The sequence below is a fragment of the Tubulanus polymorphus genome, chromosome 3 (genome assembly GCF_964204645.1).
Source record: "Tubulanus polymorphus chromosome 3, tnTubPoly1.2, whole genome shotgun sequence".
NCBI classification, from domain to species: domain Eukaryota; kingdom Metazoa; phylum Nemertea; class Palaeonemertea; order Tubulaniformes; family Tubulanidae; genus Tubulanus; species Tubulanus polymorphus.
In genome coordinates this window covers 25860197-25887953 of record NC_134027.1, presented here as the reverse complement: position 1 = coordinate 25887953, position 27757 = coordinate 25860197, and the positions used below count along the sequence as shown (strand labels likewise).

The 27757-nt window shown below is 37.8% G+C and overlaps 2 protein-coding genes across 3 annotated transcripts; both read right to left on the bottom strand.

The window, feature by feature from the left end:
* Positions 1-3513: 3513 nt before the first annotated feature.
* On the bottom strand, positions 3514-12922 carry LOC141902636 (uncharacterized). Of its 2 annotated transcripts, none has more exons than XM_074790457.1 (6): positions 12794-12922; positions 11518-11715; positions 11120-11254; positions 10972-11034; positions 7755-7835; positions 3514-5275 (listed from the first exon to the last, which is right to left on the bottom strand). In XM_074790457.1, exons 2-6 carry the CDS (start codon positions 11674-11676, stop codon positions 4553-4555), a joined length of 1161 nt encoding a protein of 386 aa, XP_074646558.1. In that variant the 5' UTR covers positions 11677-11715; positions 12794-12922; the 3' UTR covers positions 3514-4552. The 2 variants fall into 2 exon arrangements, with proteins under 2 accessions (XP_074646558.1, XP_074646559.1); XM_074790458.1 differs by having other exon boundaries at positions 12880-12914.
* A 6731-nt stretch (positions 12923-19653) lies between these two features.
* Positions 19654-26251, bottom strand: LOC141902644 (protein Wnt-16-like). Its single transcript, XM_074790467.1, has 4 exons — positions 26101-26251; positions 24812-25041; positions 22164-22447; positions 19654-20128 (listed from the first exon to the last, which is right to left on the bottom strand). The coding sequence occupies exons 1-4, from the start codon at positions 26196-26198 to the stop codon at positions 19664-19666; spliced, it is 1077 nt and encodes a 358-aa protein (XP_074646568.1). The 5' UTR covers positions 26199-26251; the 3' UTR covers positions 19654-19663.
* Positions 26252-27757: the final 1506 nt, after the last annotated feature.

Here is a 27757-nt window from a genome sequence, read left to right as displayed (position 1 = left end):
TATTTCAGTTCAATTCGTCTGGAAAATTCGGACGGAATTTTACATTTCGCCTGACGATGCAAATTGTTAATTTACGCAAGCAACCACTATTTCCCCGATTACGATAAAAATATAGAACTAGAAATTGTATTCGTTTATATCTGAATTGAATGGATAAATCACCGATCCATTTTAGATATTCACTAACGCCGACTGGTGATAAATTTCCGAACTGAAAATAAACACGCGGCTTTTTTGAAATGGAAAACGTCATCTTATCTTGATATTAAAATAGAGATGATATTTTGGCGTGTCCCCTACGAACTCGACACACCTACCAGGAACGAAACATGGGGTTTGATAGCGAAATTTGGATAAATCAATTTCTACGATACAGCTTATCCAAGCCGCAAGAACGGGTGGCTCGAAGAGTATTTAATTCTTTCTTAGCGCGTGATGTATTTTTGTTTTCATCTAATGACGCTTAATCAACGCATTTGTTGGTAAAAGGAAACATCAGATATATTCGTGTCTTCAGGAGTTGGATATACATACACGTATATGAACGTGTACATCACGGCGGCTAATGGTTTAATGCGTGTCCGTGTGGGTTGACTTAGGGTTAATTAATTTATCAGAACTTACGCTGCTGGTGCCAGTTCCTAAATCTCGGCGACATGATCCATTAACTAATCACTTTCTATCAACGCGTTGTACGACAACAGTCGTCGTGTCATTCGTGATGACCTTTACAGGGTACAACACTAGAGTCCAACTCTGCTGCAGTCCTTAACATGAAACAATCCCACAAACACTAGACCGATTCATTTAAAATCCACAAAGAAATAAATCAAAATGTAAATCATATTACAATAATTCTATATCTGAAACTATCTGCAAAAATATACAATTTAGAGTAAAGTTTGTACATTTCATGTAAATGGACGGATAAATAACACTGACATTTAAAAGAATGCATCTTTCATAAGTAAGAAACATGTTAAGAATGAATTTTGAAGAACAGTCATAATTAAAAAGCGGGTAAAAGATTATACAATAGACACCGACTGTGTAAAAATTAAAAAAGAAAAAACAAATTTATTATCTAAACGATTTAGAATTTAAAAGCAGAGGACTTCGAAATGTCGAAATGTCACTAGAAATCATCGTTAGGTGTGAAACCATAGTGGGCGTTTATATCGTATGAATTGATTTTTGAAGAAGAGTTGTAGAACTGGAATATATCAGCTGTTATCGATGCTCCGCGGTAAAGATATATCAAAAATAATTTTTTTCTCACATCGTTTCGTTCACTAGACAAAATCGACGCAAAATGCATTTCCGTAAAATAAAGTAAAATTGCTAGATCTAATTTCACAGTTATGAGTTGAATACTCGAAAATGAACTGATCTGAACTGAAAGATCTAGTTAAATCTCAGGACTCAAAACTGTGCAACTAAACTCATTGTACAAAATTAATTTCACAAATTTTTTTTAACATCAATTTCTGAAGATCGAACAGCGATATGCTCTGTATCGATAGATTTATGCAAACAGCCAAAACCAAACACAACAATATTCATCCTTCTTCGAGGTCTTCGTCATTTCCTCATGGTCCGAAGTAGTGCGATATTTTTTGGTCAAATTTTGTATAGCTACACTTAAACATCTTAAATATATTCTGAGGAAGTCAAAAGGCTTTATAATGAGAAAGCCCAAAGCTACTGTTATATGTAATCTGCCTTCAAAAGGAGACAACAGGACCGGAGGAGGTGGGCGATTTTAGGATGTTACAAAGAATCGCCCCGAATAGGTCTTCAGGTACCAAGGACTGGCATTGAATGCGATAGGAAGCCTTCATATCAATAAATCTCAGTAAAATCAGACAGTACTCTAGGGAACAGTCCTTCGTCGATATAAGGAGTTTTCAATGAGAAGTAAAGGAGAAAATTTTCAATATTTTTATGTAGGATTTTCAAGCACCTTTTTAGTTTAGAAGGAGTTTTTAAGGAATCAATGAGTCGTAGAGATTCTGTTACATTTAAAAGTGACCTCAGCAGTAGGAAAGAAGGTGGGTATGACCAACTGGTTTCGCTGTCGACACACAGGGAGGGATGTTTGTTTACTGTAACCATCCTCATAGATTACTGTATATAACATCTGGGGCGTCGATGTCGACTCACAAGGACTGGTGTTTATTTACTGTAACCGTACTCATAGATTACTGTATATAACATCTGAGGCATCGATGTCGACTCACAAGAAGGGTGTTTGTTTACTGCAACAAATCACATAGATTACTGTATATAACATCTGAGGCGTCGATGTCCACTAACAAGAAGGGTGTTTGTTTACTGCAACAAACCTCATAGATTACTGTATATAACATCTGAGGCGTCGATATCGACTCACAAGGATGGATGTTTATCTACTGCAACAAACCTCATAGATTACTGTATATAACATCTGAGGCGTCGATGTCGACTCACAAGGATGGATGTTTATCTACTGCAACAAACCTCATAGATTACTGTATATAACATCTGAGGCATCGATGTCGACTCACAAGACAGGTGTCGGCACATAAGACGGGTGTTTATTTACTGTAACCGTTCTCATAGATTACTGTATATAACATCTGAGGCGTCGATATCGACTCACAAGGATGGATGTTTGTCTACTGCAACAAATCACATAGATTACTGTATATAACATCTGAGGCATCGATGTGGACTCACAAGAAGGGTGTTTGTTTACTGCAACAAATCACATAGATTACTGTATATAACATCTGAGGCGTCGATGTCGACTCACAAGACGGGTGTTTGTTTACTGCAACAAATCACATAGATTACTGTATATAACATCTGAGGCGTCGATGTCCACTAACAAGACAGGTGTTTGTTTACTGCAACAAACCTCATAGATTACTGTATATAACATCTGAGGCATCGATGTCGACTCACAAGACAGGTGTCGGCACATAAGACGGGTGTTTATATACTGTAACCGTTCTCATAGATTACTGTATATAACATCTGAGGCGTCGATATCGACTCACAAGGATGGATGTTTATCTACTGCAACAAATCACATAGATTACTGTATATAACATCTGAGGCATCGATGTCGACTCACAAGACAGGTGTCGGCACATAAGACGGATGTTTATTTACTGTAACCGTTCTCATAGATTACTGTATATAACATCTGAGGCGTCAATATCGACTCACATGGATGGATGTTTATCTACTGCAACAAACCTCATAGATTACTGTATATAACATCTGAGGCGTCGATATCGACTCACAAGGATGGATGTTTGTCTACTGCAACAAACCTCATAGATTACTGTATATAACATCTGAGGCGTCGATGTCGACTAACAAGAAGGGTGTTTGTTTACTGCAACAAATCACATAGATTACTGTATATAACATCTGAGGCGTCGATGTCGACTCACAAGGATTTGTGTTTTTCTACAACAGTACTCATAGATAACTGTATAGGTAGATGTTGACACACAAGGAGGGATGTTTGTTTAATGCAACAAACCACATAGAACACAATATATAACATCTGCAACGAAACTGATCAGATATATCGATATGAAGGATAGTGGATTAACCACAGTGTGGATTGTGGACTAACCAGTGGGGATTGTGGATTGTGTTAAATCTTCAATATTATGTATCTCATAATACATCTCTTATACATCGAATGTATGTAGTTATGATTTCATGTAAATAGACATTCGAAGGATGAATGTTGTGGTTGTTTGGTTTCGATTTTGCTCTCAAAAGTGAATGAAGAATAGAGTCCGAATTGAGCTAATAGTTTCGACTATATCTTAATAGTCATCCTCAGGAATGACACTTTAATATCAAGTGTGAATGTGAATTAAATTTTGAGGAGTTTCGACATCACGTTCATATCTCAATTACTAAAGACTCCTCCCAAATCGGTACTGTTTATCCAACCATAAATTCGGTGGTTTTGATTTGTATTCGTAACACTACTAAAATCGGTTTCTAATTCGATAAGCGCCTAATTGGGCAAAAAAATATCCAGGTCCCAAATGTACCGAGTAGTTTACTGTACAACTATACTAACTACATTCCTTAAAATTGAGGGAGTTTTAAGCACCTTTAAAAGCAATTTCTGTTCAGAAGGAGTTCAGAAGGATCAAGGAGACTGAGACTTGTAGAGACTCAGAATAATATCTGCACAAGGAAACATTTCGGACTCCTAAGATAAAACCCACTATCTACAGATTAAAAGAATTTAAAAACAAGAATTTATTTATTCAATCTAAAATATATAGAATACACGACGTTTCGATTTCACCCTAGAGATCATCGTCAGGTGTGTTTCAGATTCTTTTTTTTAAAATTCTTTTAATTTGTAGATAGTGGGATTTTATCTTATTATCCGTTCACCACGTTTGAGTGTGGTAATCGTTCTATTTCGGACTCTATTTCATTCTTTCATTTCGATTTTTGGATTGTACGCTATCGTTTCAACACGAACTGATCGAGAGCGTTTCATCGAGTTGTTTAGTAAATTGTCGTCTCATTTTCTGTAAAGTTGTAAAGCGTTATTACTAGCCGTACTGCCTTTACGCTCTTGTCTGTGAAGAGAATCCCGGCGAGAATTCGCTCGACTATAACCCGACTCGGTGCCCTTCAAACTGGGCAGCATGCTCGTCGATTTCGACTTCGTCACCAGTTTCTGTTTCAGTTCGTCGTTTTCGTCTTTCAATAGATTCACAGTGCGTTTTACGGCGACGAAATCCTTGAAGTTACGATCGCGTTCGACCGACTGATACTTCACCAGCTGAGATTCTAAATCGCGAACGCGTCCGTGCACGAATTCTAACTCCATCAGCAGCTGTAACTTATCGGCTTCGAATCGGCCGATATGCGCTTTTAAAGTTTCGACCTCGGCTCTGAGTTCGTCGATAATCCTCGCGAAATCGGTTTCTTTCTCAGTGAATGTTAATTTCTCTTTGTGAAGTTTCGATAGTTTTGTTTTCAGCAGGTCCACTAGTTTACGCTGCTCCTCGTCGTTGCAGTCGTTCAGCTGTTTTTCTAGTTTGTCGATTTTCAGCTGTTGTTCCCGGTTTTTCTGCGCCAACAAATCAACTTCGTCGGACAGTTTTTTGTAGCCGATGTTATTTTTCGTCAGTTTTTCTATTTCCATCAACTGAGTCGAGTTTATCTGCTCTAAATTACGAATCTCTTCCGTCATTCGTTCATTTTCTTGTTCGATACCCTCAGATTTTAGAGTCAACATCTGAAAAATAGTGAAACGAAATGAGCTGACTACGGATAAGGGAAATGTTGTATCAATGAAAGTATCCAGATTTAATGCTAACATCGATATGGAAGGTGCGGGTGAATTGCAACCAAATTACTAAGTATAGAAAACGGTTAAACCAAAGATTAAACATTCCTTATACAATCGAACCTCAGATATTACATTGTCGAGAATTTATTGGCTAAATAAACCTAGAATTAAACTAAAATGGCGGCGACCATGTAAGACGTGCGAGACAGCGTTTCGTTCATATTCAACCAAGGACCAACATTCTTCATCATTTCGTCCCGAACAGGACGATTTCAATAATTTCATACTGGATACAACAGTGAAGTATCGGTTATAATGAAATCGATTTTCCGATGCCCTGTGAAGTCCGTTGTAACGACTCGGTTCGGCCGTATCGACAACCGTAGCAGGGGAAGATAGGGATCGTCCCAATAGAAATCACATTAATGCCACGATCTCAGTTGGGCATCAGAAACAGCTGTCAGAATAAGAATAATGGCGAGCGTTAACCGTCAAGAGATCGCTGCATAGAAAACCCGTCATTAAAATCCATTGACTTTCGCTTTTTTTTTTTCACACCAGCGATCAGCAGTTAATATCATCACGACCACCTTCCAGTCCCGCGAGGTCGTTAACGGATCAAAGATAAACCAGTCGTCGAAATAAAACCAACTGCGTCATCATCATCATCAGCGGCAGCGGATGAGAGATGACCGTTGCCGTGGTAACCAGTTTTTGACCGGTGCTTTCAGGTTAATGATTCAATGTACGTAATTAATATCATACGCGCCGCCATTGATATACGTTTGACCTTGGCCTTGTTTTGCGGACGAGAAAAGCCTTTAAGTCGTATTCGTCTGAGGGTGATCAATAACAAACAGAAAATTAATTCCGACAGTGAATGAAATTATGGCGCGGAACAAGAAGATATTAATCCCGAAATTGCGCCGGCGAAAGACCGGGGCGCCGAGGGAAACATGTCTAATTAAAGACGAGACTCGCAATGAAATTAAAGACAGCCGGATAAACAGAGCTCGGGTTTAAACCCGTGTTGTGCCACTGACAGCGAATTCCCCGGATCATATTCGAAACTTTGTTAGCGCAATGACAAAAAGGAAAGAAATAACGTACAAAAGCGAGATATACATCTTTCTAATAAATATAGACACTGGTTCTGTCGTACGAAAGAATATACCAAACTGGCTGTGATCGATGGAGCCGTTATAGTAGTTTTGAGAGCTTAATGACTTAATAATCAAAAGATTTGTAATGAAATTGACTGTCAATAAATCTACACGAACTGACAGGACAGGGCACCGACCGAGTTGTCGGTGTCTGTAAGAAACAACCGGTCGCTGTCTTGAATGCAATACGTCCATAGAAGACTTCGAACCCGGAGGACTTCGAATCCCGCTTAACCGCCGAAAATATTCACATCGAAGAAACACTGATATGAACTATGTGAATTAGACTTAATTCATATATACTCCATAAAGACACTTCTTTTGAAATTTTCTCTGCTTGAACTATCTAAATATATAAATGGATGCTTGTAACCATATTTTCCCCTCTATTTCTGTTTCTTTCATTATAATTGTGTTTATCCAAGACTATATATATTAACTTGTGCATCGTTACGGTTCGATAAAGTTGATTTGATATTTTTGATTCGATTTGTAGGCATCGCTGATAATACGAAGAATCTCTACGAAATAAAAAAAAAAATCGGTCATCGCGAATCGTTAGCGATTTCGCCGGGTCGACATATACATCACGTGACCGGTTCTAATACCGCACGCCAATAACCGCGTCTCGTGTGACAGTTTTTAATCATTTGCGTCAGAAATGCTCTCGCAATCGCAGACGTACGAACTACTGCAGTTTTAGAAGATGGATCGGTCCGAAGTGTATGCTACTGTTCCGTCTGTGAATGGATCGTCGGTCGGCTCCGCGCGCGCGAACTGATTAATTAGATTCAACTATAGATTTATCCATGTACACATTAAAGGCACATATACACACAGATTTATATAATTTGCCCAGGACGATAAATAAACCACGCATTCGCCTGTCAGTTAGTGGCGACCACAAATAGCAAGAGCACTTTTATCAAGCCCCAACAGGATTAAATATATTGACATCGAGTGTGTTAAAATTCGACCTTGTTCAAAAATTTTGATATCGAAAAGTATATGGCTCTCTTTTCTAAGGCTGCTTTCTTGTATAAGCTATCTGTTGCTTCAAAGCAGGCCTTCATTTAATATTATTACATTTTCAACGAATTTTCTTATTCATTAATTTTGTAAGAATTTTACTTGGAAATAAATCATACATGTATCATATCATATCATATCATATCATATATCATATCATATAGTTGGTTCAGTTCGTTAACGAAGGCGTGATGACGGCACACGAAGCATGCACTCGTTTGTGTTATACGCACTTGTAGTTGGCTGACGAAATCCTTGTTTCCTTCGCTTCCAGCTTTCAGTTCTTTTTCCAGCCTCTCGATTTCGGACATCAACTGAAAAACATTCAACGCAGAAATGCCCAAAAATAAACAGTTATATCTATAAATATACGGAAAACGTTTGAAGCGGAGTGACGAATCCCCGATCTGAACGGCATATCACGGGTCGACTGGAATAAACTGATTGCGGGGTCTTCCAATTTCATTTTCCATATCCAGATTATAAAATTTTCATACCCCCTGAGTTACACATCGCCAACATAGAACTGGCAACGCATTCGGTGTAAATAAATGCCAATTATCAATACCGTCGACCTTGGAGTAATCATTTGGACAAATAATTAGAGTGGAAAAAACAACATTTCCATAGCGTTTTCAGGGAATAGGAACAAATTTCTAAAACCCGTAAGGACTACGTGATTGTGTGGTATCTGCGAATTTTTAATGATGGCAGAAAAAGAAGATCACAATAAAAGTTCAGAAATAGAAACAGAAATACTGTTTCTTTTATCGGAAGATTGTTTAAATGAAGTCTATACTATTCGGAGCGGTTTGTTGTTTATAGACTCGCGGTCGATGTCTCGAGAGTTTTATATAGAATGATATATGAATATGAAGAAGTATTTTATCGCGATGCCTTGACGACACAATCTAAGTCGTAAATCGAACTGCCCGCTAATGCTTACGATAGAACTACCGGACCGACTCAAGGTCTAATATTCATTATCTAATCAAACACGTAACCATTTTGCATGTGTCACACGCTAAATATACTTTACTGCGACAAAATACGATTTCAATGAAGTGTGAGTAAATTTCACGACAGCCTACACGTACTAACAGCCACAATTCTTATATATAATATCAGGGTCCATACAGATCGGTCATTCTTGGATATATTATAAGTTGTCAAAGAGTTTTAAAGGAGAACATTTCATATTTCAAGGAAGCGCCTTAACGTTCATATCTCAATGGTAGAATAGTACTGTTTATCTGAGTAATTTAGTGGTTGTTAAAGCACGGTTTTATTATCGACACCACTACTAAACTCAGTTTCTAATTCGGTAAATAGGGAAACAAAAAGATCCCGGTTCCAACTGTACTGATTTAGGCGTAGTCTAATGTACAAGTTCTAAAGTGTCTAATAATCTATTTCTCAAAATTGAAAAAGTTTCAAGCAAATGAGTTTTTGATATTTTGCTCAAATTAAAGGAGTTTCAAGCACCTTCAAAAACATTTTCCAGTTTTTAAAGAATCGATGAGTTCTTGGAACCCATAGGAAATAATAGTCATGACTTGACGAGAAGCGCGTTCTCAATCATTCCATTATTTTCCCTCTTCTTTTATTCGCGTTTCATAGGAAGCTTGTTTTTCGTCGAATGTTAACGAACTGCGAGCGAGCGAGCGAGCGGTTAGCAGACGACAGTCTCCACACCGATCATACGTTCATTTCCATAGACAATCAAGCTTAAAATTACCCGATTACCGTCGCCGAATCTAAACATTCATCCATCTTTCTCTCAATTAATCCACGGGTCAAAAATGACATATATATTCATAATATCATTACGGCGCGTCGACAGCGAGAATATTGCGGAATCCACGCTCCAATCACTCGATTCATCAGCAGACGAATTCTTCTACGCGACTCGCTTATGAATCTTTGCCCAGAAGCTAATTAAGATAAATGTCGCAATTAATACGGAACACGAATGCGCGTATAGAGCTTGTGTTGTCGATAAATTCCTCGCCGGCTCGGTTGTCGTTAAGTTGCTCTGGGGTCAGCTCGTTTACTAGCTGCGTAATTAAGATGGATGTTAATCGGCTAATCAATATGCAAGCGATCTTTTTTTATGTATCGAGGCTATTGACACCGCGCCACCGCCACTTACAACCGCGATATAGATAGATAGATACGCGATAGAATGCGCGGATTTTAGTTTCGGGCGCATTTCGCGCATCGCACGAAAATATTGATAACCGCCTTGATTAAAGCGGGCGAGGAATAAGAAGAATCGTAAGAAACGGAATTAGTTTCATTTTAAATTTCAAATGTTCAGCCGTTTAACGGTATTACAGTTCGTTCTATATAGATGAAGAGACTTTTTTAAATTCAATTCAACGTTTATGTCAACGAAAAGTAGAACGACAAAATCGGGGAGAAAATTCTTTTTAAACCAGAGAAAAAAAATACAAATAAATATTGAAGCGCGCTTTTCCGAGTGGGCCTTTAAATGCAGCAGGCACTCAATGCAAGAGAGAGAATAAGGAAAGATATGAGCAACAGATAAGAGATGATAAGAGTTTTTGAGATTAACTTTAGAGAAAGTAGATTTGTGTAGGGAATATTTGGATAATAATGCAAGAGACGCTAAGTTGAGGCGCCTGGTGCTAACTTATGTCGAATCAGTAAAACACTGAGACACATTATACTTTACAGGTTAACTAGTTTTATTTCGAATAAACGAGCTTTCGCTACTTATCTACAGCGCTTCATCGGGTAAACGAGCTTAAACTCATGTCTTGAATGAAACTACATGTAGTCTACCTTTAAATTACTACATTGTCTCTACATCTTACTACTTGGTTCTACATAAACATAGATTCATAATCCATGACGTTTTGCATGATATACATATCAGCGATTAGGAATTGACCTTTTTATTCGAAGTTACTTCTAGCAGTTAAATGACATCTAGTTTTCTATTCTAAACAAGACGGCAGCACATTCCAGAGATATTGTAACGGTTACTGCAGTGCTATTCTCTGCTCCCAGATTGCAGCACCAGCCGTGGAAACCATTTCATAAATCTTATCAATCAATCATTAATAAGAATATTGAAGTCTCTGGATCAGATGCGGATCTCAGGTCTGATTCAGGCACGGGTGCACCCCCAAAAATAGGGCTTATCGTTTAATTAAAAGGGCACCCTGGAAGAAAACTCATCGGAAAACATTATTAACTCATTTCTAGAAATACAGAGAACAAACTTCTCAAACTGTTTAAGTATCAGTTCAACAATTTTCATTTTCCAGTAAAATTTCAGGGAAACTAGTGACATTTTTAGCAGGGGGATTTTTAGATCCCCTGTTCTTCCCCTTGGATATCCTCCGTTGGAATAAATTAAATCAATGACGAGAATTATTAGAGCAAAATGATAGAAAGAAGTTCTTAACTTCAGATATATACCTGACGTTTCTCCTGAAACCACGTTTGTTCGTCTTGCAGTTTATCTTGATTTATCTTGTTCAACTGAAAAATTATTTCTATTTAATTCACAAGCGTAAAATCACGCTATTTGTCTCTATTCGTTGTTTGAATAATTTTCATTTTCTACCTCAACTTTATGTTTCTCAACGAGCATTTCATTTATTTCATCGGCTCTTTTCAAATACTGATCTTGTATTTCTTTGATTCGGTCTTGGCTGTTTTCAGCGAGGTCGTGTATATGAGCGCACTCAGCAATCTGCGCCTAAATTACAATAGAAATGTCAACAATTAGGCCTAACTTACCAAAGTTGCGACCAAACAAAAGTTTTTAACCTAAGGCCAAATTTGGTCCGTGGTAGATATGCACAGGCCAATCGTTTTCAATGGTGCCAAATGGTTAACATGGGAAAAATATAGGGGTCTGACATATATGCAATGACCCGGTCATAAATTGGAGTCAGAAAAGGCAAATTTTCAAGGCAAGAACTCAGTGGCGAGGGCAAGAAATACCGAATTTCCATTTACCTCTAATTCGCTAACACGATCTTTAAGCTGTTTGTTTTCGTTGACGATCTCTTGAAGGAATGATAACGTCTGAATGTGTTTCGTCGTCAGACGTTCATTTTGTTCGTCAGCTATTTCTCCGCCAGTGGAGCGATCTTTTTTCGTATAGCAGTTTTGCATGGTGGTTAATTCGTAGGGTTTTATCTAACTGATCTAACACTGAAAAAAATACACGACTCTTTAAATAGTCAGGTGCATTTACTCTTATATCTAGAGATGAATACCTGTTTCGGTCTCTAAAACTTATGCCTAGTCTACATTGAACTAGCAACTGATCATATCTACCAGTAGTTGCTAGTGAGCGAGCACAGTGAAAATCAAGCAAAAACCAACAAACTGTGTAGCTCGTGCCAGTCTCTAGGTCCATATTGCGCACATCGACAGCATATGACATGTGTTATCTAACAAATATTCTTGAGGGCATCACAAATCATGTGTCATTTTGCTTTGTTTTAGTCAGTTGCAACCATGTGTTGTTGATTATGCAGCGCTCACATCGACGGATATGACAGCAACTGAGTACAACTAGTTGCTGAAAAGTAGAACAACTGGCTGGAACAGTCGTAAGCTAGCTCACATCGACAAATTCGAGCAACTGACTGTATCCAGCCAGTTGCCCTCATGCACCAAATACTGCCTATCTTTCTGACTATGACTTTCTTCAGAGATTGACTCAAATGTATCCCTAAGAAATTACATCCTCAAAAATTCCGGACTGAATATTTTTTTCGAAGAAAACCACGGAATTATATCAAACATATTGTGGTGACGATTTGCTGACCCCAACAAACAGACCACCTAGCTAACCCTCCCCTCTAGAGAGCGTAACCCTATGGAAACCCTAACCCTAAACTTAATGAAATGATTTTATTGTTATTTCTATCAGTTCATGTTATTACAAATAGCCAAATGGCATTTACAACAATAAAGCCACATATAAATATTCACATATTAATATAATTATGGCAAAATATTCACTTCCTTAAAAATAATCAACAATATGTAAAGGTATTAATTATTGACTATTTCAGCGTTAAAACGGATAACAAATCAATAGAAATGCTAGATTTCATTTTTCGGTGTAGATTATTGTGTCGTCTCGGTAACAAGGGCGCCCCAACGGCAACAACAACGTCAACGAACAACGCCTTCTCTTCACGTTCACGAAGTCTTGACTACGTTTAGCCCGCTTAAAGGTTGATAATTTTTGTTCAAGTCATAAATAAAAGTAACTCACATGCAGGCTACAAATTCCCCCCGAAAATTCATGTCGTACTGAAGTGGATTTGGTAGAGTTTAGCGGCATATTTGTAGCCAACCCACCGAAAAATGCAGAAAACTATGCGGAAACTATTTTTATTATCAGGTCTACTTAACCTTCACTAATCTCGGAGAAAAGTCACTGCGTAACCTAATGCAACGCATGCGCATTGGTTTCTGCCTGTGCCGATTTGTAGCGAAGCAGCAAATTGAGAATGCTATGGTCGAATCCCATAATTTCACCTAAAGTAACTGAATCGATGAAATGACATCTTCACCCGTCAAGGGATTCGAACCCACTACGCTAAAGCTGTTCCCCGCTGGTGGAAGCGAGTTCGGGAGTGATACCGGACCCCTGGCAAGCGAGGATGATGAAATGATTGTTAAATTCGATAACCTATGCCTTTTATAACTAAATTAGTGAAAGAATCTTTGGATTATAATTTGAACTAATATCGACACGAGTGGCATATTCAATGTTTAAATGGCACAAGTAGTTTTAAGAATATTTCATTGTTTGTTTTTTAACGTTTTGCCTTGATTTTAAAATTGTCATGAACGATGAAAATTCCTCCGTGTTGTATCCGCTATAGTTTGGGGCTCGATCCAGGGTGAATATACTTATTATAGTTCTACGGTACCGTTTTAAGAAAAATTGTTGTCGATGGTGTCATTTTGAAGTAAAAAAATTGTGAAACGTCTTTAGTTCTTTTATATTACTAAAGGCGTTTCACAAATTGGCAGTGTCTCACAGTCGGATGGAATGATAGGATATATAACTGTCATATCACTTGTAAGTGCCATATAAAATACAAGTTTTAATTTTAGATTGAAAAAACGAAGTTTGTTAGTGTTTGGAGGTCGCCATGTGTGGAGCCAGCGGCCATTATCTTTTCAACGTATCAGTACCAAGACACTGTTTCTCGGATATTGCAGAATAACCACTTAAAACACAAATACACCATCAAAAACCCCGGGAACTGTATCCCAAGCCCATCGGCGAGTGCCTGTGAGGAAACGAATTCTTTTCGTGACAACTTCCATTGTGGAAAACTTGTGACGTCATAATACCCGTGAAATACCCCGCTCGAACAAGGGTTTTTACATGAAGAATGTGGATCTTCATCGGATGTTGGCTCAAGAAGATCGAAGCCAAAACTTCACCCAGTTCACAAAGATGAATATAATGTATCGACCGATTAGAATATTGAATAGGATTCAAAAATAAGGTCGTAATTTCAGTCGTTGTTTCGGATGAAATTTAATTGAAAATGAGAAGAATTTGGATGCGGGATTTTATTCGCAAGTTCAGCTCATCTATTATCTGCAACAGTGAATATAGATAAACTATGGCATTTATTTCTATTGTCTCGGCAAATAATTGTTTGATTTTGTCTAATCTGGATAATTGTTTTATTTGGAATCACACAGATAATCGATAAGTAAGACATGCTTAGCCTTTTTTCTAAATGTTTTATTTGTCGCGCAATAAACAAAGAAGTTTACCGATGAGTCAAAAACACTGAGCAAAATTCCTACTTTACGCATAACCATTAGTTCAGCTCCGGACAGACCGTGACGTAATCCAAAATTAGCTTTGATGAAAGCTAAAACACGTTCCAAACATGCCGGGATTTCAAATATAAAATACATCAATACAATCAAGAGAACCATTTTTAATATTTTGAGTTCGGTATTATTCTCACTGGGCGCCGCTGTGTCCGCGTGAAGAAGTTGTTTCTTTTGAAGCCGTTTTCTAAATATCAATACTCCGAACAAAGTGAAATTTATCGCTATCAAAATGTTAAAAGGTACAAGTATAGTCATGAGAATGTAGGTCATGAAAGTGAAGCTATGTCCGATGCCGCTGAAATATTTAAACGAAGTTCTGGTTGTTTTGGCTCCAAAAGCTCCCAATGTAAATAATCCCCTAGCACAAGGATGTGTGGCCCTTCCAGGTAAATTATGTGGAAAATAATGCGGCCAGAAATAAACTGCAGAAAGAAATGCGTTGAAAACCGATAGAGAAATTATTTGTTTTTTATTCCAGAATCGCCTAAAGTACAGCGGACTCGCGACGACCAGAAGTCTTTCAAAATTCACAATCACAACGGCCCAATTTCTGGCAGTTTGAAATGTATAAAATAATGGCATTGCCCATATTATAATTTCGTGTCCAAAATACCAATCATCGTAACGCGTGAGCAGTTTAATACCTGGGGGTCTGGCGATCTCGATAACAATAATACGAAACGGATAAAGTAGAAACACTGAAACAAGAAACAGTAAATCAAACCAGGCAAGAATTATAATAGTTTGATAAGTGGAGCGACCGATCCTTCTGAATATCACAATAGAGATAGAGTTTAGAATCATTCCTAGAAGTGAAGCTGTTGAATATCCGAATTGGTAGATGTTGACACTAAATATGAAATCCCATCGTTCTGGTGGCAAAACACATCGAGGAGACTCGGTCGTCGTCGTGGATGTGAGTTCTGATGTGAAATTCATATTTCAATGGCAGCATTCAGAGCTAGCTTCAGTGGAATAACAAGAGATACTGCAGACCGCGTTCAACAACTATCTTCAATGGTGCAATTACGCATGGGATACAGTCTGTAATCATCTGTATATCTACAGGGGTAACACCCATCTCCACTGAGTAGGAAAACGTCATGCAAGAAACCTGCTGAAATAATTTTTATTCACCGTCTCCAACAGAATAATAGATTTGTATATGAAAAAAGTAGAATTCTGTATATTTGAGTCAAGCTTTATGAGAACTAGTTGTGATTTCACTCTGACTCATGAGGCGATCATCATTTCTAGACTTTAGAAACAAATGATATTGATTCTCTCAATTGTAATCAGGAAATTTGCTTTAAAAGAAAACGTTAAGTTTGAATCTATACCAATGGTAACATATGGTATATATTATTATAAACCAATAAGATAGAGTCCAAAAATCAGTACTCGTGAAGAAAACTATCTAATTAGGAGGAGTCTAAACGTAAAAAGCTACTTCATGGAAATATTTAGGAATCTATATTACCAGTGCAAGATCGCAGAGCGGTCACTCACTTATATGCTGATATATGTCATTCTTATTGTAGAATTTCATATTTCTAGAAACAAATACATTGATAAAAATTAGTGTTAACCGCAAACCCAACCAAACAGAGAAATGGAAGACTTCTTAGAACTGAGATTATGTGGTGTATGATTAATATAGCATATGTCTTATCTAGCGCTAAATCCAGCCAGGCTGCTCAGAGCGTTTTACATTTTTTCGGTATTATTACCCCGCCCAATTTTATACTCTAACGTGTATCAGCCATCTCTCCCCGTGGCCAGGTACCCATTAACTCATGGGTGAAGAGAGGCAATGAGGATAAGTGTCTTGCCCGAGGACACTACGGCAATGTACGGGGTTCGAACCTTCGACGACCTGGCATCCCTGAGCCGAAAGCTTAATTCTGCCACAAGAAAAATTGTTGTCGATGGTGTCATTTTGAAGTAAAAAAATTGTGAAACGTCTGTAGTTCTTTTATATTACTAAAGGCGTTTCACAAATTGGCAGTGTTTCACAGTCGGATGGAATGATAGGATATATAACTGTCATATCACTAGAAAGTGTCATATAAAATAAAAGTTTTTATTTTAAATTGAAAAACGAAGTTTGTTAGTGTATTGAGGTCGCCGTGTGTGGAGCCAGCGGCCATTATCTTTTAAACATACCAGTACCAAGACGTTTTTCTGGGATTTATAGCAGAATAACCACTCAAAACACAAATACACTATCAAAAACCCTGGGAACTGTATCCCAAGCCCATCGGCGAGTGCCTGTGAGGAAACGAATTTTTTTCGTGACAACTTCCATTGTGGAAAACTTGTGACGTCATAATACCCGTGATACCCCGCTCGAAAAAGGGTTTTTACATGAAGAATGTGGATCTTCATCGGATGTTGGCTCAAGAAGATCGAAGCCAAAACTTCACCCAGTTCACAAAGATGAATATAATGTATCGACCGATTAGAATATTGAATAGGATTCAAAAATAAGGTCGTAATTTCAGTCGTTGTTTCGGATGAAATTTCATCGAAAATGAGAAGAATTTGGATGCGGGATTTTATTCGCAAGTTCAGCTCATCTATTATCTGCAACAGTGAATATAGATAAACTATGGCATTTATTTCTATTGTCTCGGCAAATAATTGTTTGATTTTGTCTAATCTGGATAATTGTTTTATTTGGAATCACACAGATAATCGATAAGTAAGACATGCTTAGCCTTTTTTCTAAATGTTTTATTTGTCGCGCAATAAACAAAGAAGTTTACCGATGAGTCAAAAACACTGAGCAAAATTCCTACTTTACGCAAAACCATTAGTTCAGCTCCGGACAGACCGTGACGTAATCCAAAATTAGCTTTGATGAAAGCTAAAACACGTTCCAAACATGCCGGGATTTCAAATATAAAATACATCAATACAATCAAGAGAACCATTTTTAATATTTTGAGTTCGGTATTATTCTTACTGGGCGCCGCTGTGTCCGCGTGAAGAAGTTGTTTCTTTTGAAGCCGTTTTCTAAATATCAATACTCCGAACAAAGTGAAATTTATCGCCATCAAAATGTTAAAAGGTACAAGTATAGTCATGAGAATGTAGGTCATGAAAGTGAAGCTATGTCCGATGCCGCTGAAATATTTAAACGAAGTTCTGGTTGTTTTGGCTCCAAACGCTCCCAGTGTAAATAATCCCCTAGCACAAGGATGTGTGGCCCTTCCAGGTAAATTATGTGGAAAATAATGCGGCCAGAAATAAACTGCAGAAAGAAATGCGTTGAAAACCGAGAGAAAAATTATTTGTTTTTTATTCCAGAATCGCCTAAAGTAGAGCGGACTCGCGACGACCAGAAGTCTTTCAAAATTCACAATCACAACGGCCCAATTTCTTGCAGTTTGAAATGTATAAAATAATGGCATTGCCCATATTATAATTTCGTGTCCAAAATACCAATCATCGTAACGCGTGAGCAGTTTAATACCTGGGGGTCTGGCGATCTCGATAACAATAATACGAAACGGATAAAGTAGAAACACTGAAACAAGAAACAGTAAATCAAACCAGGCAAGAATTATAATAGTTTGATAAGTGGAGCGACCGATCCTTCTGAATATCACAATAGAGATAGAGTTTAGAATCATTCCTAGAAGTGAAGCTGTTGAATATCCGAATTGGTAGATGTTGACACTAAACACGAAATCCCATCGTTCTGGTGGCAAAACACATCGAAGAGACTTCGTCTTCGTGGTGGATGTGAGTTCGGATGTGAAATTCATGTATGGCAGCATTCAGAGCTAGCTCCTATATTGGAATAACAAGAGATACTGCAGACCGCGTTCAACAACTCTCTTCAATGGTGCAATAACGCATGGGGCACAGTCTGTAATCATATATATATCTAAATAGTAACACCCATCTTCACTGTGCAGGAAATTGTCATCAAAGAAATAGTTTCTATTCACTGTCTCCATCAGAATAGATTCGTATATGAAAAAAGTAGAATTCTCTAGAATTCTGTAATTCTGCTTTATCAGAACTAGTGGTGATTTCAATCAGACTCACGAGGCGATCGACATTACTAGACTTTAGAAACAAATGATATTAGGTCTCTAGGTCTAATCTATACCAATGGAAACCCGATGACGTCATTAGGTGTTCCTGTAGCATCTGTTGGGAATTTCTGGAACCGTGTTAGTCGGACTTAGTTACTTGGGAAAATGACGCTTTCAGTCCAAAGTACGAAGGTACGAAGTCACCGCTACTAGTAACCATTTTTTTTCAAAAAATTGTTCGTTATATAAACGGCAGACTGAAAAACCTTCTTAGCATCGATAAATCAAAGAGTAAAAACGAAAAAAAAAACAATATGAAATTAGCTGATGTTTCACAGGAATCGTGTTTTATCGGTTACGGTTTTTCACTACATCGGTGCACAATAGATCGAAAGCCTCGTACTAATAAAGACAAGGAATATTTGCTAATCGTAACGGCACGTCAGTTTTTTTTAGGATTCAATAAGTGGACCACACGAGCCAACGTACAAAGGTGCACGTGTTCCTAGATTTCTTACATTCGTTTCTTTTCGGTTCAATGAATTTGTCAATATATGTATATATATATATATATATATTGCGCGAGCTGCGACATCTTATCCTTAAAAGTCATGATGAAACCTGTGTAGATAATTAATACACGTCAGAAATGATACTAACCCAAATAAACCAATAAGATAGAGTCCAAAAATCAGTACTCGTGAAGAAAACTATCTAATTAGGAGTCTAAACGTAAAAAGCTACTTCATGGAAATATTTAGGAATCTATATTTCATTCTTATTGTAGAATTTCATATTTCCAAAAACAAATACATTGATAAAAAGTCGTGTTAACTGCAAACTCAACCAAACAGAGAAATGGAAGACTTCTTGAAACTGAGATTATGTGGTGTATGTTAATATAATATATGTCTTATATAGCGCTAAATCCAGCGAAGCTGCTCAGAGCGTTTTACATTTTTCGGTATTATTACCCCGGCAATTTTATACTCTAACATGTATCAGTCATCTCTCCCCGTGGCCAGGTACCCATTAACTCATGGGTGGAGAGAGGCAATAAGGATAAGTGTCTTGCCCGAGGACACTTCGGCAAGGTACGGGGTTCGAACCTTCGACGACCTGGCATCCGAGAGCCGAAAGCTCAATTCGGCCACACCGCTCCACATAAAACACGAAAAACAAAGACGAAACGTTTTTTTTTTCGATATGTACATTATTCTCTTTTTCTATTTACATGTATATTTTTCGTGAACCGTTTTGCATATTTTACATTTAACCTGACAGCACCAAACGAATTTACAACGACATCGTCGCACAGTTTGTATCATTTCGGTGTTATATCCTCGACCGCAGCAGAGAACCTCGCAGTTATGAGAACCTTTCGCGTTCTTATCACAACGTCTGCCCCTAGTGCCGAACACGCCTTTTCTAGTATCTCGTTTACAATAGTTCGGCGAATGTTCGTAGAATACTAACGTGTCTTTCGGAATGGGAACGCGTCGTTTGGTGCGATCTTTGCGACGTAGTTTACGTTTTGATCTCTGAGCGACGCGGACGGCTTGTTCGTACCGCGATTTCATGATGTTACCGACATGCCTGAACTGCGGCATCCGTTTCCAGCAGGTTCTAACCGAACACGACCCCGAAACGCCGTGACATCGACACACTAACTTCATAGCATCGACTATTACCTGTAGGAAACACAATAAGCATCGATAAAGAACAATGTCATGAGCATTAATACCAAAAACAAATTTTTTGAAATAAAAAGAAAGAACTTGGAGATAACCGCAAGAATTCGTTTACAGGTGCGGATCCGGACGAGAGCGCAACCGAGCACGTGCTCCTGTCGCTATTTTTCTCGTGCCCTTTTGAAAAACAATGGCAATTTTTTTTGGGGGCAATTTCTCCACCAGAAACTAATAAGTAACTTCACAAAACGTGGGCCTATACGTCTATATATTCTAATGTCACGTAAATACTTGGAAATTGTATTAGATTCTATCAAAATGCACTAAGTTTCAAAATATCCCTGTTGAAAATGTTGGGATAGGTCTAAAAAACACTCTTGTCTGTTTAGCGGAATTAAGAAGGGTCTTTAAAAAGAATGTCCCCAGGTGTTCGTTTGAAACTATTTCAACGCGAAGATATCATTATAATCATCATCAAGATAAGTTGACGACGAGATATTGTGTCGGACGATTGAGCTGTCATCAGTTGAGCGAGAGGGGCGAAACATGTTCTTATTTCAGTCACGTTCAGTCAATAAACAGTTTACTGGCGAATATTTTGACACACTTAACACGAAGGAAGAGTATGTAAACCTCGAGTTCTCGAACGATCCTAGTTTTAATAGATGATAATATTTGTTTTCAAAATGGTTGTGAACATTAATGAACTTTTAGCGGATTAGCGAATCGACTTGAAAATCATATAAGCAAACATACATCTAAATTGATATAGAAAATCTCACACTATGAATGAAAAACAAAACCCGAATGTTTTTATTTTTAGTAGTTAATTTGACGTTTCGACTATATCCCAATAGTCATCTTCAGGAATACTGATGTTGTCCTCATTATAACCAATGATGAAACACTGTGTGTTTTAAAGATTATAAAATCACTGCGCACTGAGAATAAAAAGAGTCGGAAATGTTTCATTGAGCTAGTGTAACGTTTCGACTATATCCCAATGGTCATCTTCAAAAGTACTAAGAAAAGGAAACATTTCGGACTTTATTCATCATTCTTAGGGTGGGATTATCTTTATCAGAGTGGGGAGTCTTAGGGTGGGATTATCTATAACCGTTACAACACGAGCCGGGCGTTTCTTTAATGGTTGACATCTAAATAACGAATTTCATTTCCGCAGTGAAATAATCATGTTTATATAAACTTAATAACCAGGATATATATTCCACATTTGAAAAAAAGTATATATCATTTCCAAGGTTCTGTTTGAGAAGTTCAAACGCGATATAGGCGAAGATTGTACGTGCTAGTCGTACGTGCAGGTGTTTATTAAAGTCAGAATCGCGCGTGACTTTCACAATGATATTACAGTTTTATAGTTTGTTATACACGGCTATCTTCTAACGGTGTTTGTACAAATCTTTTGTTCATATTTGGACGATGTTTATAATTCCGTCAGTCTAAAAGGCCACCCCGAATTAAGAATTTATATATCCGCGGTAGATTTAATTTATGATGAACGTTATACATGAATAGCGCGCTCTCGACGCATATTTCATACCCACTTGTGCTCTTTAAACCGTTTTAAACGTAATGAATAATATATCTGCTTTAAGAGAGGAACTGCTCGATTCTGGTTATATATATATTTTCTTTCAATCTTTTATTCGTCGTAAAAAAATGTCTTAACACAATATTATGGATGATTTGAAATTCCATAAATAATGATGAGAAAGAAAATTAGACATCAAATAATGACAGTTAACCTTTAATGCTATATACTGTACACAATGGGAATAGCTATTAGTTGCCTCAAAGCCTTATGGATCACTTTAGATCACACTATCCACGGTGCAGTATACTGACTTAAAAGTTCATTAGAAAAATATCAGAAATATATCGGGTGGTTACTAACCACTCTTCTTCGGTCTAAAGCTAATTTCAGATTACCCGAAATATTTCTAATAATCTTTTTTTTCGTTAATTTACAATTGCGGGATTTACGTTTTAGAGTCGTATGTCCATGCATTACCTGTCGCCCGACCTCATTATTGTGTAGATTGGCCATGTTTTTGACCCCGACGCCAGTCACCGGGTCGAATATATCTGGAGCATCGACGAACGCTTTCGCGAACCAGACTCCGTAGTTGATGTTATCATTGCATCCGCCCCACTGCCAACCATCGGCGGTTCTCATGCCGGCTTTAGACATGTCGCAGGAACAGTCGGTTAGATTTCCAGCGTTACAGGATTGAGTGACGGCGTGTACGACCCCGGCGCTCGTGATCCCGTGGATAAATGCAGTTTCCCGTGTACCTGAAACAAACACCAAATAATTATCACGCAATACAGATTGAGTCAAAGATTCCCGTATCGGGACGGATCTAGGGAAATCTGAAGGCCGGGGTCCAGAAAAAAAGAAAAAGCGTTTCTCGGATAAAGCAGCCTCTATTGGGGTTCCGCGTGGTCCCACTCTCGGTTTTAAATATGTTTCAAGAAATACAAACGAAAGGTTGCAATTTATGAGAGGATCAGATTCAAATTAACAGGTTTTAACGATTTCAGTATTGACGAAAAGGGCCATCTGAATGGGAAGGGAAGGGGTCCGGACCACTGAGCGTACCGCGGGTTTGGGGGTTTGAACTAACCCTCCTGCAAAGTCAAGTACATAAGAATTTACATTCACAATTATTAGAACGAAACACGTGTAATTATCAATTCATCAAGACCTTTGTTACATTGCGCTTTGAGGCTATATCTGTGGATCAAATCTTGAGAGTTTTCAAAAATCAGACCCTCCTAGTTCCAAACGAGTTAGAAACGAGCACATCCACATACTACTCACGCTACGGGCCGTTAGAGTCAGATTTACTGACAAAACTGTTATATGGCTCGCCCCAGCATTACCCTTTCCTCTTCTTACACATAACTTACTTAAGGCAGTTATAAAAAAAGTCTCTCAGGAAGGAAACAAATAAAGATATATCATAATTACATTTAAAAGGTTTAAACGATTTGTAGACACTTCGCTGACAGAATATAGTATGATTCATAACAAAATTGCACTAATTTTCTTTTCTTAATCCAATGGGAATCGTGTTCATGTAATCTTCGAATCGGAATTCTAGCTTATTATATAAAATATCTGTATATGTGGCTGCATACGTATTAATGACTTTTTAAATATTTACATTAGAATCTTTGTCAATAAAAAAGTTGACGTTTGTTGAAACGACAGTTTAGACAAGCAAACATTTAATATACATTTTGACGTCTTTTTTTGTCTTATTAGGCAAAGAAATGAAATGTTAGTTTTTCTGTATAATAGCCGAAGTTGAATAAACGAAATTTGATTTCTGTTTTGAAAAAAATGTGGGTCGTGTAAAACGACTAACTGAAGTGCCACGGCCTGAATTACAGGTATAGTAATATCTAGAATTTGTCGATAAGTTTAAAAGCAAAATAGCAGAAGAAATTCATAATGCACAATGAAATATCGGATCTAAATAGGTGGAAATCGATTAAACAGGTAAAAAGCAATCTCCACATGTTCGCTGAAATAGAACATAAGGTGTATACAAATGACATACTTGTCTTTTATATCGCGATTGTTCGTATTTGACACTTTATTTATTGGGCTTCGCTGTGCGTGAATTGTGACGGCGAAAAAAGTGGCAAACCATAGCGAATTGTTCGCTGAAAATTGCATTACAAAGTCATGAATAAAAACAGTAGATTCGCAGCGTAGATAAAACGCTTTAGGACGTGTAAAAACTGCCCGTTTTAGGAGAGAGAGAGAGTACTTGAACACGTTATCGCGATCAGTGAACGTCTTTTTAGGCCAGTCCATATATTTCACATTTCATCCATTCATGCTCGTGGCATTGTTAAATGTAAATCGTGCAAAAACGTTAAAACGTAGCGACATTTTCTCATCAATATCAGTAACCTGCGGGTCAAAGGGATTAACTGAAAATGTTAGAACGACTTTATCTTTGTCAACCGCGATTCATAACCGCATATAGGTGGTGAGTTCACACAGCAATTTGTCAAATTTAATTGCTATTACTGACTATTGATCATTCTCAGTGAAAAACGAACTGAAAGGAACGAAAATATTTAGAAGAAAGTCTGATATTAATTTCCCAGACTTGTACGAGCTTTTTTTAAACCGCATGATTACATAATATCCGCTCGAAGTGACGCGAAGACAAATTCAGATCCGTCGAAAACAATATGAAGGAAAAATTTGTTTCTCCATTTTTTCTTTAATATTCTTTTTTGGCCGATTGGGCTGTTTTCATTTGTACAAGCTAACAGTTGCTTCAAAGCAATCCGAAACAGTCCTTCATCTATCGATAAACCACTAATGGCTAATTAGAGCAATATATACATGTACGTCGTACATTAATTTTTTGAAAATCCTTCACGAAATTAAGACTATCTTTTGCCTACGCTTCGGGAATTATTAGCTGGTTTCCCAATTGAGGGGTGGGATACCAGAGAGGAAATTCGACGACGAAACTCCGTCTCCACCCCTAGAATTCGCACCCATGAACCACGGATTGATAAGTGACCAGAACGTGAAAGATTGACAGACTGCATCCACAAGGATTCGAACCCATTAATGAAGTAAGATATCGAATAAGATCATTAATATTACCATCACCACACACATACCAGTGGTTAACATGGGACCGAATACTGAGAATTGTCTTGTAGCCGTACAGTTCCATCTTTCACCTCTGAACTGATACTGACATTCACCGATACCCTGACGCGCTCCGTACCCGATACACGGTATCGCACGAGGATTCGCCCGACATACTTCCTGTTGCTGGCGCACTAATCCGGGCACCAAATTACACGCGTCTTGGTTGGCCGAAGCTATCGAAGCAACACCGAGATATCTGAAATGATACAGAATATCAAATATTAAAAAAACTACCCTACATGGTGTATGCCTATAAGCGATGTGATGAACTCGAATCGGTAAAGATTCTGACTCGATGCATGATTCAGCATACGGTGATAAAATGAAAATAAAAACCTACAGGTAAATAGATCAATTCTACCCGCCGCATCCGGTGACTGATTCACAGGTTAAAACTACGACATAAATCTTCGGTAAAATCCGGTCGTTATCCCGACTCTCTGACTAACGCTATCAAAGCTTCATCGCGACGAATTATCGTCCTGTTAATTGTTTTTTACGACTCATTTCCGCCGTAAATGTTTGAGGACAGACGGTTTCACCGCATGGACGCATAAACTAGATACTAGTTCCTAGGTTTTTTTTTATTTTCCCATATTACTATATCAGATATGTTAGATAAGAAATGTAATGTTTGTGTGGTGTATAGGTTGAGCATGGACTCTAAATAACGAATTTGTTTTAGAGTCCATGATGAGATATTAGCATTCATCCTTGCCTGGCCATAGCACCATTATATCTGGCTTTGCCTCAGTCTCTTGTTGCGTAAATACAACTGATTGTAAAACATTGAAGAAAAAGATTACTCTTTTTTTTTGTTACTGAAACTGCAGGAATAAACGCGTATTGTAAAATGTTATCACCAACCACGATTTTAGTTCCACAGTTGTGAGTTAAGAGTTTACTCATAGGGAAAATAGTTAATTTTCAATGAGTTAACTCTGATTCGAATCTAAACTCACAACTTTGGAACTGGTCCCAGAAATCTATTGATATAAAACCACAGTGATAACCACATGATGTGAAAACTGGACATGATTTGCCATGATATCGTTTTCATTCATCAAATGGTGACTTGAATTAGAAACACAGTGAACACTTTGGAATAAACTCCAATAAAATTGAATTAGAAATACAAATTGAGACTTAGAATAGTGAATTCATTTCAATAAACTGAAATACTACAACTGAACTTTATTCGGAAATGATATTTTTCTGAATGTCCGTCATGGATAAATGAGTTTGTTGTACTTACAGCCAATTTTGTCGCGTACAGGTCAATAAAGTAGCGTAAATGATCAAACTATAGATCCGACGCAATCTTCCCATGCTAAGTATTTTCAGTGTCTTCATCCATCGTCCGGTTATTTTCCTGTATACGTCTTACAACACACGCGAGCCCAAATACTGTGTCCCGGGCTAGTCGTATCGATACGACGCGCCGATTGGTCTAGATCGTTCGGTCACGTGGTGCGCAATGTTTGAGTAGTGTCGTTCATTGATTCACGAAGAGTGATTTTTTACTATCTCTCTGTCAATATATATCTTACAAACACGTGCGCGCTGTGTTATTGAAATCCCTCTCGAGTTCGACAACTCATTTTTATACTTGTTCAGTTTCTTTTGACGATTGTACAAATTTCCGTAAAGTATACGTCTGCCAGAGGGAAGTTCATACGTAATACATAATAATCATATCATGATGAATATGAAAGAAAATTATGAAACATTTTTTTTCAACATTTAAGATAGTTTTAGAGGTTCGTCTATTGTAAGGAAACTTTTCAGATTTGTTTCTCTTTTTGTGGAATTTGGTCTTATTTAACAAACTACTACTTCATCAATCTGTAAAACCCTCATAACATAATCTTATACAATGTAATTTGTTGTTTGGAAAAGAAGAAAGACTTATAGTTTTAATAGCTGATGATAACTATGCGTCCGTTGATGGAACACTATGAGTCCGTGTTGCAAGGATGATTTACATGATAAAAACCCCACAGTCCAGAGTTTTTCCTTGAGCTATAGTTTCAACGTTTCGACTATACTCTGATAGTCATCTTCGCGATTACTAGATCCGATCTGAAGCTATCAACGAATGTTGCCTCGTACGAACTCGTAATATCTGAATGACGTTGACCGATGTTTCTGTTTGTGGGGTCGGCCAATATTCCGGGCATGTTCTCACAAAGTCAACTTTTGCGTCGATAAAAACGGTCTATATTAATATTTACCCAGTGCGTAGAATTCGATAGAAATTGAATGAATCTAAGATCGTGCTGTGAACGATATTATTAATAGTGATGATTAATCGTTCTTCACTGCGCGTATATGAATCAGTGGGATTTATAGAAGTAAAGGATATTATTCGGCGATCATGACTTATTGAATGCTTTCACGAAAGCAATAAAACCCTCTCGCGACCGAACCACGTATTTACTGTTCGGTCGCTAATTACGGTAATTATCGCCTCGTTCATTGACTCACTATCCGCCGCGTGAAAATACCGCTTTCAACGATCTCCAAAATGTGATAAATTACTTTGAATTAGAAAAATATCTTAAGGCCCCCACAAATGCTGCGGCAAGCGCGTGTTTAGTAATTTTCACTACGTTGCGGTTACATTAGTGAACTAAGCGAAAATTACCAAACATGGCACTTTCAGGGTCAGGGGTTGGCAAAAATACAAAAGATTGAAGCATCTTTAACAACTGACAGCAATGAGATAAAATGAAAAAAAAAAATTGCAGGAAATATCTACTGCGATGTGGTTTGTTGATCGATAGTCGTATGGGGGTGTGCCAGTGTGCGTAAACCTGGGAATCCGGGATTCGAAACCGATGACACCAACCGCTCCACCAGGGGCTCAGCTGATTGACTGCCGGTGACCAATCACGCATGACGTCACGCGG